General features: G+C 33.8%; 1 protein-coding gene across 3 annotated transcripts in view; it reads left to right on the forward strand.

Annotated features, from left to right (window-relative positions):
* LOC106081237 (serine-rich adhesin for platelets) overlaps positions 1-12,681 on the forward strand; it is a 199,105-nt gene that overhangs the window by 121,640 nt on the left and 64,784 nt on the right. For all 3 annotated transcript variants that reach the window (XM_059370370.1, XM_059370368.1, XM_059370369.1), the window contains exons 3-4: positions 5,407-6,238; positions 6,330-6,417. In XM_059370370.1, the coding sequence (XP_059226353.1) occupies positions 5,407-6,238; positions 6,330-6,417 (920 nt within the window). The remainder of the gene's footprint in view (positions 1-5,406; positions 6,239-6,329; positions 6,418-12,681) is intronic.

A 12,681-nucleotide genomic window follows, 5' to 3' on the forward strand; every position in this document is an offset into this window, starting at 1 on the left:
GCCCTAAAAAAAAATAAGCTTAAATTGAAGGGTATATGTATTTCGATACAGCTGAACTTAACGTATGCGTATTCGTACTCTTTTCTTTCCCTTTTTAGCAAAATTCCCTTCCAAAATGATTACTTAATACATTTTGCATTTAATCCCATTTACATGTGGCATCGCGAACAAAAGTGAAAGTGCACAAAATACAAAATATTTATTGAAGGATTCCTTTTTGGGATTCTTTTTGCGCAAAATTTAATTAAATGCAAGAACACGTTAAGCTATACACCAAACAGCTGTTGGGAAAACAAATAAATTGTGCTTAATTTAATTATGCGTAACCAGCGGTAATGATTCGTAGAACACACCTTGCCAGGTGCCAAAGATTAATTGGATCAAACAGTGTACCTTTAAACGTTATTTGCACTATGGGGGATGGTTATTGCGATGTTTGCCTTGCTCATTACAGAAAAATTGTATTAATTTAATCGTTTAAGCTTTGCAAGAACGTTTATTTGTGTTTAAATAAATATGGTATCACCATATATAGGAGATTGGCGCTCAATTTGTTGCTTAATAAAATAATTGCGAGTGGGGGAAAAAGCTTGTTAAACTAATGGAAACGACTATCTGGTTTTAAGAAAGTACCTGGTACTTAAAAAGTACCTGGTACTTAAAAAGTACCTGGTACTAAAAAAATACCTGTTACTAAAAAGTACCGGGTAGAAAAAAGTACCTTATTCTATGAAAGTAACTGGTACAAAAAAGAAACTGGTACTAAACGAAGAATCTGATACATTGCACATGAACATTCCACTAAGGAACAGGAGCAAACTTCTCGCATATCAATGAGTGCGATCCGACGTTTAAGCCCAATTGAAAGGTGCCTCCAATTATAGTACTCTTGGAACTAAATATAGTACCCTTGGTAATAGATATAGTACCCATGGTACTAAATATTGTACCTATTAAGTCCTTGGAACCAAATATTGTACACTTGGCACAAATTACAATATATAGTACCTGGTACACAATGTACTACCTTGTTCTAAGTAATATGCCTGCTATCATAAAGTACCTAATATTAAACAAAGTAGCTTGTACTAAATAAGTATCTGGCATTAAATATAGTACCTGATTCTAAACAGATGCTTGCTTTTAAAGTACTTGGTACTGAAAAGTATTTGGTACTGAAAAGTATTTGGTACTAAAAAGTATTTGGTACTGAAAAGTATTTGGTACTGAAAAGTATTTGGTACTGAAAAGTATTTGGTACTGAAAAGTACTTTGCACTGAAAAGTACATGGTACTAAAAAGTATTTGATACTGAAAGGTACTTGGTACGGAAAATTGCTTGGTTATAAAAGTATCTGGTACTAAAAATCATCTGGTTTGAGATAATTTCAGGTACTTAAGTACAAAATATGGTGCCTGGTACTAGAAATAATACATGGTTCTAAATATGGTATCTAGGACTTTTTACATGGCACCAAATAAAGTACTTGGTACTAAATCAGGTACTTCGTACTAAATAAAGTACTTGGTACTACTGGTACAAAAGTACCTGGTACTGAATAAATTACTTGGTACTAAATAAAGTACCTGGTACTAAATATTTTACCTGGTACTAAAAAATTATTTGGTTAATTAAATTTCTGGTACTAAATATAATAATTGGGTCTAAATAAAGTACATGGTACTAAATAAAGAACCTGGTGCTAAATAAAGTATCTGGTACTAAATTAAGTATCTGGTTTTCAATAAATTATCTGGTATTAAATGTTGTATTTGATACTTATTATACTATTTGGCACACTTCGCGGTTTTGAGTACACTTTTGCTTTTCCTTACTGGCTTTTTATTAATGTAGGGAATGCCAGATTTTATTCACCATCTCTTAAGCAATATTCTTAAATTTTCTCTTCACTATTAGTTTCTTTAATTTGTATTTCATATTCCCTTGTTTCGGTTTTTTTATGTTTGGTAGAGATGAGAGCAGAAGTAGAGGCAAATTATCATTTCAATTACAACATTAAATTCCCCAGAGCATGAGCACGGCTGACTGACATGGTGGTTCTGAGCCTTTTTCTCTCTCTCTCGCAAACAAATGTAATATTCCTTAAGGAGTGGGAGGAGTAGATCAGGGAATATTTTTGCAATGAAGAATGTTAATATTATTATTCAGCTTCAAAATGACATAAGATTAACTTAATAACTGCCATTATTTGTCATGTGGGTGTGCGTGTGTGTGTGTGCAAGTATCATCAACGTGCTCATATTAATAACAGTATGCTTGGATTCCAGGCCCCTAGAGATGGAGAGAGAGAAAGAGTCAGAAAGAAAGAGTAACAGCGAAAGAGTGTGCGACTGTGGCTTCTAATGAAATTAATATTTTTATGTTTGTATATATGTATATGTGTATATGATGAGTATACATGGTTGAGTATATGTGTAATAGGATAACTGGGAGTGTTGCTTCATACTTTTTGCCATTTTACGCAATTTCTTTGTCGTTTTGTGGGTTTTTTTTTGTCGCCGCTCATTTGGTTACTATCTCCTCTGGCTGTCTCCCTCTCTGGTTTGGCTTTGACAAATTAAATGCCATGTGTATAGCGTGGTTGCTGCGGTTATTCGCCGCATTATATGGCTGTGACAGCAGAATGTATGCGATTAGTTTGGTTTACTGCCTAAAAGGATGTCTCATTTTGCTTGGTTTTCACTAATGAGTAGGTGTTAATACATGAAAGGACATCTTCCAACTTCCCCGCACACTCTACAACCACAATCTACTCCATATATTTACATGTCATGCATTAAGGCTTTGCCTTGCTAATTGCTAGAAATTATATGAGATTCATGTTAAGTGAATTGTTACGCACCGAGAGACATTCAAAACGCCAAAACCAAAACCAACGTAACGCTGCCAAGAGCTAGGTGTAAACGGGGTGAACGATTCAAAGGTTTTAAATTTCTTTAAAAAGTGAATGAGTGGTTGGTGAAAAGGTCACAATGAAAGTGATAAGGCAATGTGACACATTGTGATAAATGGCTTAAAGTGTGAACATTGTTTGAATATGTAGAAGGGATGGGGCGATGAAAGGAACAGGCTAGACTAGGTTTTAAATTCCTACATGTGATATCTTAGAAAGAGAAGGAGGATGGCCTTCTAGTTTTTCCGTTGTGTAGAAACAGCTTGTTTTTAAAAGCCTACATGCTCAAGAAGTCAAATCAAGAAATCGGTTTATATAGGATCTATGTCAGGCTCTTGACTGATTTGGACCATACCCAGTCTTTGAGAGCCTTAACGGAACACTATGTGCAAAATTTCAGCCAAACCGGATGAAACTGCGGCTTCCAGGGGATCAAGAAGTCAAATCGGGAGATCGGTTTATATGAGAGGTATATCAGGTTCTTGATCGATTTGGACCGTACTTAGCACTGTGGTTGAAAGTCATAACAGAACACTACGTGCAAAATTTCAGCCAAATTGGATACAAATTGTGGCTTCCAGGGACTGAAGAAGTCAAATCGGGAGATCGGTTTATATGGGAGCTATATCAGGTTCTTGACCGATTTGGACCGTTCTTGGCACAGTGGTTGGAAGTCACAACAAAACACTATATGCAAAATTTCAACGGAATCGGACAAAAATTGTGCCTTCCAGGGGCTCAGGAAGTCAAATCAGGAGATCGGTTTATATGGGAGCTATATCCAAATCTGAACCGATATGGTCCATTTGCAATCCCCAACCACCTACATCAATATAAAATATTTGTGCAAAATTTCAAGCGGCTAGCTTTACGCGTTCGACCGCTATCGTGATTTCGACAGACGGACGGACGGTCCGACATGGCTAGTTCGAACCAGAATTTCGAGGCGATCAAGAATTCATGGGGTCCTAGGTTTCGGGGTGTTACAGACGGAATGTCTAGATTAGTATACCCCCATTCTATGGTGATGGGTATAAAAATATCCATTTTTTGTGAATTTTCTATAAAACTGATTTTTTATACCCTCCACCATAGGAGGGGGGTATACTAATTTCGTCATTCTGTTTGTAACACCTCGAAATATGCGTCTGAGACCCCATAAAGTATATATATTCTTGATCGTCATGTGATTTTAAATCGATCTAGCCATCTCCGTCCATCTGTCCGCCCCCCCGCCTGTCTGTCGAATGCACGCTAACTATCGAAGGAGTAAAGCTAGCCGCTTGGAAATTCTCACAAATACTTTTTATTAGTGTAGGTCGGTTGGAATTGTAAATGAGCCAAATCGGTCCATGTTTTGATATACCTGCCTTATAAACCGATTTTGGGTCTTGACTTCTTGGCCCGCTAGAGGGCGCAATTCTCTTCCGAATTGACTGAAATTTTGCACGTGGTGTTTTGTTGTGACTTCCAATATCTGTGTTTTGTATGGTTCTAATCGGTCCATATTTTGATATAGCTGCCATATAAACCGATCTTGGGTCTTGACTTCTTGAGCCTCTAGAGGGCGCAATTCTCTTCCGATTTGACTGAAATTTTTCACGTGGTGTTTTGTTATGACTTCCAATAACTGTGCTAAGTATGTCGGAAATCGGTACATAAACTGATATAGCTGCCATATAAACCGATCTGGGGTCTTGACTTCTTGGCCCGCTAGAGGGCGCAAGTATCATCCGATTTGACTGAAATTTTGCACGCGGTGTTTTGTTATGACTTCCAACAACTGCGCTATGTATGGTTCTAATCGGTCCATGTTTCGATATAGCTGCCATATAAACCGATCTTGGGTCTTGACTTCTTGTGCCTCTAGAGGGCGCAATTCTCATTCGATTTGGAAGAAATTTTATACAACGGCTTCTCTTATGACCTTCAACATACACGGCTAATTTGGTCTGAATCGATCAATAGCTTAATATAGCTCCCATATAAACGGATCTCCCGATTTTGCTTCTTGAGCCCCTGCAAGGATTTGAGCCCCTACAAATCCATTAAATTTTCTATGGGAATGCAATTTTAAAAATTTTAATATCCAATCATTAAAATTCCAAAAAATTTTCTATGAAAAATCCAAATTTCTTGAATGTGTTTGAGTTTTAAAAAAGGGTCTTTCAAATGTTTAAAATTCATATAACTTTATCCTACTGTGATTATAAAAACTTTCCAACACAGATTTTTTTTTTTAAATGTCATTTATTAATAAATGAAAACTTAAATCTAAAATTTCTTAATTTCGTTTTGCCTTTTCAAAATTCAAAATTTCTTAAACAAATTTAATTAAAAAAAAAAATCTAAATCGGAAATCCTTAAAACTCTAGCAAAACCATGTCCATATCCTCCTGCGAAGAAATAACCCCTTTACTTTTCTATGGCCTTCTCAAGATCAAACAAAAACTAATACGCAAATTATTGCGCAAATATTTCCCTTTTGCAGAACAACAAAAACGCCGTCGCTTTCATCCGCTACGCAATCTCAGACGAATTTTTCGAAGACGCACCATAACCACAACAAATCCCACGGCTACAGATGCAACAACAGCACCCAACTCAACCTCGTTGCCGTTAGCGCCCACCAGCAGTACCAGTGAAAAAAATCTGCGAAGTGCCACATTATCCTGCGTTGCTTCCACGTCAGTGGCATCGGCCTCGTCGCCCTCATCACCGTTGACGCATCAACAGCTGCATGACGCCTATTTGACGCAATCTTTGCCAAAATCCAAATCCTCATATTTATCACTGTTAGGTGGTGGAGGTGGCAAGAACAAAGGTAGTCATGATCACTGTAGTGGTGGTGTAAACCCCTCAGAGACCACTAGCAAATCCAAATCCAAGCATAAAAATAAAGCCCAGAAAGCACAACAGCAGCAGCTTCAGCAACAAGCCAAAGATTTAGAACTGAGCACAGACGAAAACATGTACGGCACCAGCCAACAAACTTCAACCTCCTATCATCATCAGCATCATGCCATGGCGCAAACTACTTCCAGCGGATCGGTAAGTGCCACCAAGTCATCACTGCTTACGCAAAGGCAATCAATAGGCGTGGCCGTCTTTCCTGGGGCCATGCAACGCAACTTCTTTGCCGAGCGCCAGAAATTGCGCAGTGTGGGCGACTCTTCGCAGGATCTGGACAGTGGCAGCGGTAATGACAGCGGCACTGGTGGTGGCGGTGGCCATATATCATTGGCCGCCAAAAACAGTAGTGCCAGCGGTGGTGAAATGTCCGATAGCCAGAGAAGTTTAAGTGAGGGACGACTGATTGATAGGTAAGTAAAGAAATTTGAAAATTACAAAAAGAAATCTTTTTCAAAATTTTTCTCACAAAACTCTGTTTGTTGTCTTTTTATCTGATTTTAGTGACTATTCCCGCGATGGTCTTTCACAATCACATGACAGCGTTTTCTCCGAATCTGCAACAGCCAGCAGTTTGTCCATAGTTTTGAAGGTAAGTTTTTGAATATTTGTTTTATGAATTTTTGGAAATTAAGTGCTGGGGAGTTGTTTCACTACATTTTTTTAATATTCCTAATTTTTCTTAATATTCGTTATTACAATTTTTTTTTTAATAATTTAAATTTTGCCTCCCTTCAAATTTTGTTACATGAAACATACTTTTCATGGTTATTTTAATTCACATTCGTTCTTCGAATCCCACGTTCAGCACCCTTCAATTCGTTTGAATTGCCACCAAATACGGACTAGGTTGTTGAAAGTTCATTGTTCGGTGTTAAAAATTAATTGAAATTTGCTGTGATTTAACACAACAATGTTTGGTCGGCATCATTCACAAGATCATAGTAGGGATCAACAACAGCTTGGAAATTAAAATCAAGTGAAGTGTTCGTTAGTGGCTGTCGCCACTACATTGTACGGATATTGTCATGTCATCACAGAGCTTCCAATTCCATTTCCACCTTCACAACACAGCCACAGCTTGGCTTTATGCTCGGCCTATCTTCAGCTACTGTTTGGCTGTTGTAGGAATCAATTCAGTCTCCTCTGGCTTGCTACAGCATCAATTGTGCTAGAATCTGAATGGTGTCTATGGAAGAGTATTGATGACTTGTGCATTAGTATATGGGGCATTCCATACTCAAAAACCCGAGGGCAATTTTTATTATTTTTTTTTATTAGAAACGAAATTTTTAATTTCTCTGTAAATTAAATGATAACACATGTTTCTATGCAAATAAAATTATGATTAAATTTTCTATAGAAATCAGAGGTTTTTTCTACAAAATAACAAAATTTCATTTCTAAAAAATTTTTTTTCAAATATTTTTTATTGCGAATTATTGATAGCTTTATCTCATATACAAAAATAAATTTTTGTTTGTTTGTGTGTTCCTTATAGAAATTTTCACTGATGGTGCATAATGATACCGCGGTGAAAATAGAGTACTACATTTTTTGATATCTGAAGGGGGAGCGGACCCTCCCCCTTACCCTAATTTTCAGAAACGCCAGATCTCGGAGATGGGTGGTGCGATTTAAGCGAAATTTTGTATGCTCCCTTAAAGTAACCTACAAACAAAAATTTGGTATTCAAATTTCGGCCCCCCCGTAACTAGGGGGGGGGGGGGGCGCCCCACCCCAAAATCTACCTAATATATATTTATACACCAATCACGACAATATGGGATTCAAATGAAAAGTATTTTAGATTAGAAAACATATCTGATATCCAATTGTCGAACCAAGTGTTTGGCGGACCACCCCAACCCCCAAAACATCCCTAAATCGGACATATTTACCCATCATGGCAATATGGGACTCAAATGAAAGGCATTTGGGAGTAGAATACGAATCTGATATCTAAATGTAGAACCAAGGTTCTGGGGTCCACCCCTTTCCCAAAACACCGCCCAAACAGGACTTATTTACTTACCCTGACAATATAGGGCTCAAACATAAGGTACTAGATCGAAGAATAAGAATCTGATATCAAATGTGGGGCCAAGTGTTTAGGGGGCCTTCCCTCCCAAAAACACCCCCTAAGAGGACAATTTTACGACCATTGCAATATGGGTCTCAAATGAAAGGTCTTTGGGAGTAAAGCACGAATCTGATATAAATATTTGGGAAAAGTGTCCATGGGGCCACCTCACCCCCATAACACCACCCAAATAAGACGTATTTGCTGACCATTGCAATATGGGGCTCAAATAAGAGGTATTTTATAGTATAACACGAATCTGAGATATGTTTTCAAGGCCAGGACAGTGAGTGGCTGCCCTATCCCCCAAAAAACCCTCCAAACCGGACATGTTTGCCAACTATCGAAATATGGGCTCAAATGGAAAGTATTTGGGAGTAGACCATGAATGTGATTTCATGATGATTCGGTATAAACTGTCTAACGTCCCACCCCCATTACTACCCCCTAATAGGACGCATTTGATCACCATGACAATTTGGATCTTAAAGAGTGGAGCTTGGTATTGATAGTTTTTGGGGCTCATACCCCAAACCGGACATATTTGCTGACTTTTGCAGTAAGGGGTTTAAATAAAATGTATTTTGAGGCAATATGGGGTTCAAATAAATGATATTTGAGAGTAGAGCAAGTTGCTGATATATTTCCAGGGCTAAGTGTTTGGGCGAACACCTCACTCCCCAAAATACCCCTAAATCGGATATATTTACCGACCATGGCAATGTGGGGCTCAAGTGAATGGTATTGGGGAGTAGAGCACGAAATTGATACCCACTTTCGGAACCAATTTCCCCAAAAACAACCCACAAACAGCAATTATTTACTGACCGACGCAATATGGAGTTCAAATAAAGGTATTTGAGAGTAGAATACGAATCTGACATCCAAAAGTGGGAACATGTATTTGGGGCAACGCCCCTTCCCCCAAAACATCTCCCAAATAGTGAAAATTTACCGCCCATGATAATATTGAGTTGCCCAATAAGTAATTGCGGATTTTTCATATAGTCGGCGTTGACAAATTTTTTCACAGCTTGTGACTCTGCAATTGCATTCTTCCTTCTGTCAGTTATCAGATGTTACTTTTAGCGTGCTTTAGAAAAAAAGGGTAAAAAAGTATATTTGATTAAAATTCATTCTAAACTTTATTAAAAATGCATTTACTTTCTTTTAAAAAATCCGCAATTATTTTTTGGGCAACCAATATGTGGCTCAAATGAAAGGTATTTGAGATTCCAAAACCAATGGCAATATGGGGTTTAAATAAATGGTCTAAATGAGAGAAGAGCACTATGCTGATATTTTTTCAGGGCCAAGTGGATGGGGGAGCACCTCACCCCCGAAAACACCCCTAAATCGGACATCATGTTCCATATAAAGTGAATAAAGGCGCAGCGGAGAGGGTCCGGTTCTGTTTTCTATAAAAATAAAATTTTGACAAAATTGTTTCTAAAAAAAAAAATTTTCTTGAAATTAAAATTTGACAAATTTGTCAAACAAATTTTTCAAATTGTTTGTCAAATTTTTTATTTTAAATTTTTTTAGAAAATGTTATTTTTGAGAAAGCAAAATTTTGAAATTTTCTTTAAAAAAATTTGAAAAAACTTTTCTTACAAAAAGCAAATCTTGATAAAATTCAAACAAAAATGGTTTTTTTTTAATTTTTTTTTTTAAATTAAAAAAAAAAATATGAAATTTTTCTCAAAAAAAATGTGGACAAAATTTTCCGAAAAATAAAATTATGACAAAATTTTCTTGAAATTAAAATTTTAGAAAAAATTTTTAACAAAACAAAATTTTTTTTTTTAATATTCAAAAAAAAAAAAATTTTTCTTTGAAAATTTTTGTAAAAAAAAATTCTTAAAAATAACATTTTAAAAAAAATTTCTACCATAAAAAAAAAATCTTGAAAAAAAAATGTAGACAAAATTTTCCAAAAATTAAAATTTTGACAAAATTTTCTTGAAATTAAAATTTTAGAAAAAATTTTTAACAAAACAAAATTTTGACCAATTTTTAAAAAAAATTTCTTAAATAAAAAATATTTTTGTTTTAAAAAAAATGTTCTAAAAAAATTTTTTTTGAAAATTATTTATCAAAAACTTGAAAAATATTTTTGCAAAATTTCTTAAAAATAAAATTTTAAAAACTTTGCTAACAAAAAAACATATCTCAACATATTTGAATTTTTTTTTTTTAATATTCAAAAAAAAAAAAATTTTTCTTTGAAAATTTTTGTAAAAAAAAATTCTTAAAAATAACATTTTAAAAAAAATTTCTACCATAAAAAAAAAATCTTGAAAAAAAAATGTAGACAAAATTTTCCAAAAATTAAAATTTTGACAAAATTTTCTTGAAATTAAAATTTTAGAAAAAATTTTTAACAAAACAAAATTTTGACAATTTTTCCAAAAAATTTTCTATTTTAAAAAATTGTTTTCTTTTTAAAAAAAATGTTCAAAAAAATTTTTTTTGAGAATTATTTATCAAAAACTTGAAAAAATATTTTGGCAAAATTTCTTAAAAATAAAATTTTAAAAACTTTGCTAACAAAAAAACATATCTCAACATATTTGAATTTTTTTTTAAATATTCAAAAAAAAAAACAAAAAATTTTGTTTGAAAATTTTTGTAAAAAAAAAATTCTTAAAAATAACATTTTAAAAAAAATTTCTAGCATAAAAAAAAATCTTGAAAAAAAATGTGGACAAAATTTTCCGAAAAATAAAATTTTGACAAAATTTTCTTGAAATTAAAATTGTTGAAAAAATTTTTAACAAAACAAAATTTTGAAAAATTTTTAAAAAAATTTTCTATTTTAAAATTTTTTTTTTCTTTTTTAAAAAAAATGTTCTAAAAAAATTTTTTTGATAATTTTTATCAAAAACTGCTGACAAAATATTCTTAAAGTTTTGGCAAAATTTCTTAAAAATAAAATTAAAAAAAAATAAAAAAATAAATAAAACAAAAAACTAATCTTAACATATTTCAATTTATTTTTTAATATTCAAAAAAAAATTTTTGTTTATAAAGTTTTTGTAAAAAAAATTTTAAAAAAATTTTCTACCAAAAAAAAATCTTGACAAATTAATTTTTTTTTTTTTTTTGAAAATGGCTTTGTTAAAAAAAATGTTTATTTTTTTTCAAAGACAAAATTTTCTTAAAATTAAATATTGACAAAATTTTTTATGAAAAATTTCAAGTTTTCAATTAAAATACAATTTTAACCACATTTTCTCAAAAATAAAATTTTTACAAAACTTTCTCAAAAAATAAATGTAAAAAAAATTTTCTAAAAATTCAAATCTTGAAATATTTTCAAAAAAAAGTATTGTTAAAAAAAATTTTCCATAAAAATGCATTTTGACATTTTTTTAATAAATTAAATTTTATTAAAATTCCCCACAAAGAGAAAATTTTCCCTCTACACTTTGTGAGCCACCCTAATAAATGTATGTGTCATGCGACCACCAACACATATGGATGTCCACTTGGAAAGCTGCGTGATTTTCATAGGCCTACTTACGGCTTCCAATTGAAGAACACAGCTGCAAAGCAACCTCTGATGCGTGAGTAGATCGAATTCAACAGCAAGTGACTGGACTGGAGTGATTTCCTAGTTAGTGGCAACGAAGACGATGCTTATGTGGAGTAAGTCATTGTGCTTCGGTTGGAGGTTGTAAATGAATTTATCCTACACACCAACGACAGTCATCACACTCTTCCAAAGCGAGTGGAGCAAAAAATTAATTAATTTTAATAAAGAAACATTTTTTTTTACGATATTTTGTATTGTTGCACGCAGACAAATGTCTGACAGCAATGACGTGATTACAGCAACCATTTATTCATTCATTCATACCACCAATATGGTAATAATTCAATAACACTTGTTTTTTTTTTTCTTTTGATGGTATTGTTGACTTCAATTCGTTGTTGTAATGAAAATAAATTGATTTTAATTAAATTCAATTTGTTATATCTAAAGGCAATATTTATTAGAGTGTATGTCTGTCTGTCTGTGTGTGTGTGTATGTGTGGGGTAAGAGAAAAGGAGGGATATTTGATTACATGAAATGTGATTCGTAGCCATTACGAGCTTACCACCTACCATATGGGAGGTGATGGGTGTCAGTGTGGACAGCCAATCATTGCTTTTGGCGAAGGGATAGAGGGGATTTTTATATTATGCAAGTTTTTAATGTGCATTAGTACACATGAAGAAGAAGAATTTTAACACCCATCTTCTTAAAAAAAAAAAAAAAAACAAAAAAAAACATCCACCAACGACAGTAGGTGTTGGTGCCTTTGCCGCCGCATTGGCACTTGCCATTTTTTGTGTGACTGCAGCCAAAAGTGTGTTGCGGTAGCATTGCTGCTCTCGAATGTTGCATCATTTGATTGGCAATTGGCAAGTGCTCGATTTCATGTTTGCTTGCCGGCAAAATTGCACAATCCCCTTACCCCCAATCCTCCTCTACAGAAAATTTGGTGACAAGATTATTTTTAAATTGATATTTTAGTAGGGTTGTCACTCAATTCTTCGAAAATAGAAGCGACGAGAGAAAAGTGCAACCACTCGAGAAGTCAAGGCAAAATATTCGTTGATTGATTTGTTTAAAGATATGAGGAGACAAGGGGCTGCTTCCGTAAATCAACAGGTGGAAAATTAAATCAAAACATAGGTAAATAAAGCAATTTTTGTGTAATAAAAAAAAAGAAAAAAAAAAATAGAAATTTTGCAAAAAATTAAAATTTTTTTCAGGAACATTT

Source organism: Stomoxys calcitrans, chromosome 5 (genome assembly GCF_963082655.1).
Source record: "Stomoxys calcitrans chromosome 5, idStoCalc2.1, whole genome shotgun sequence".
Classification (NCBI taxonomy): Eukaryota; Metazoa; Arthropoda; class Insecta; order Diptera; family Muscidae; genus Stomoxys; species Stomoxys calcitrans.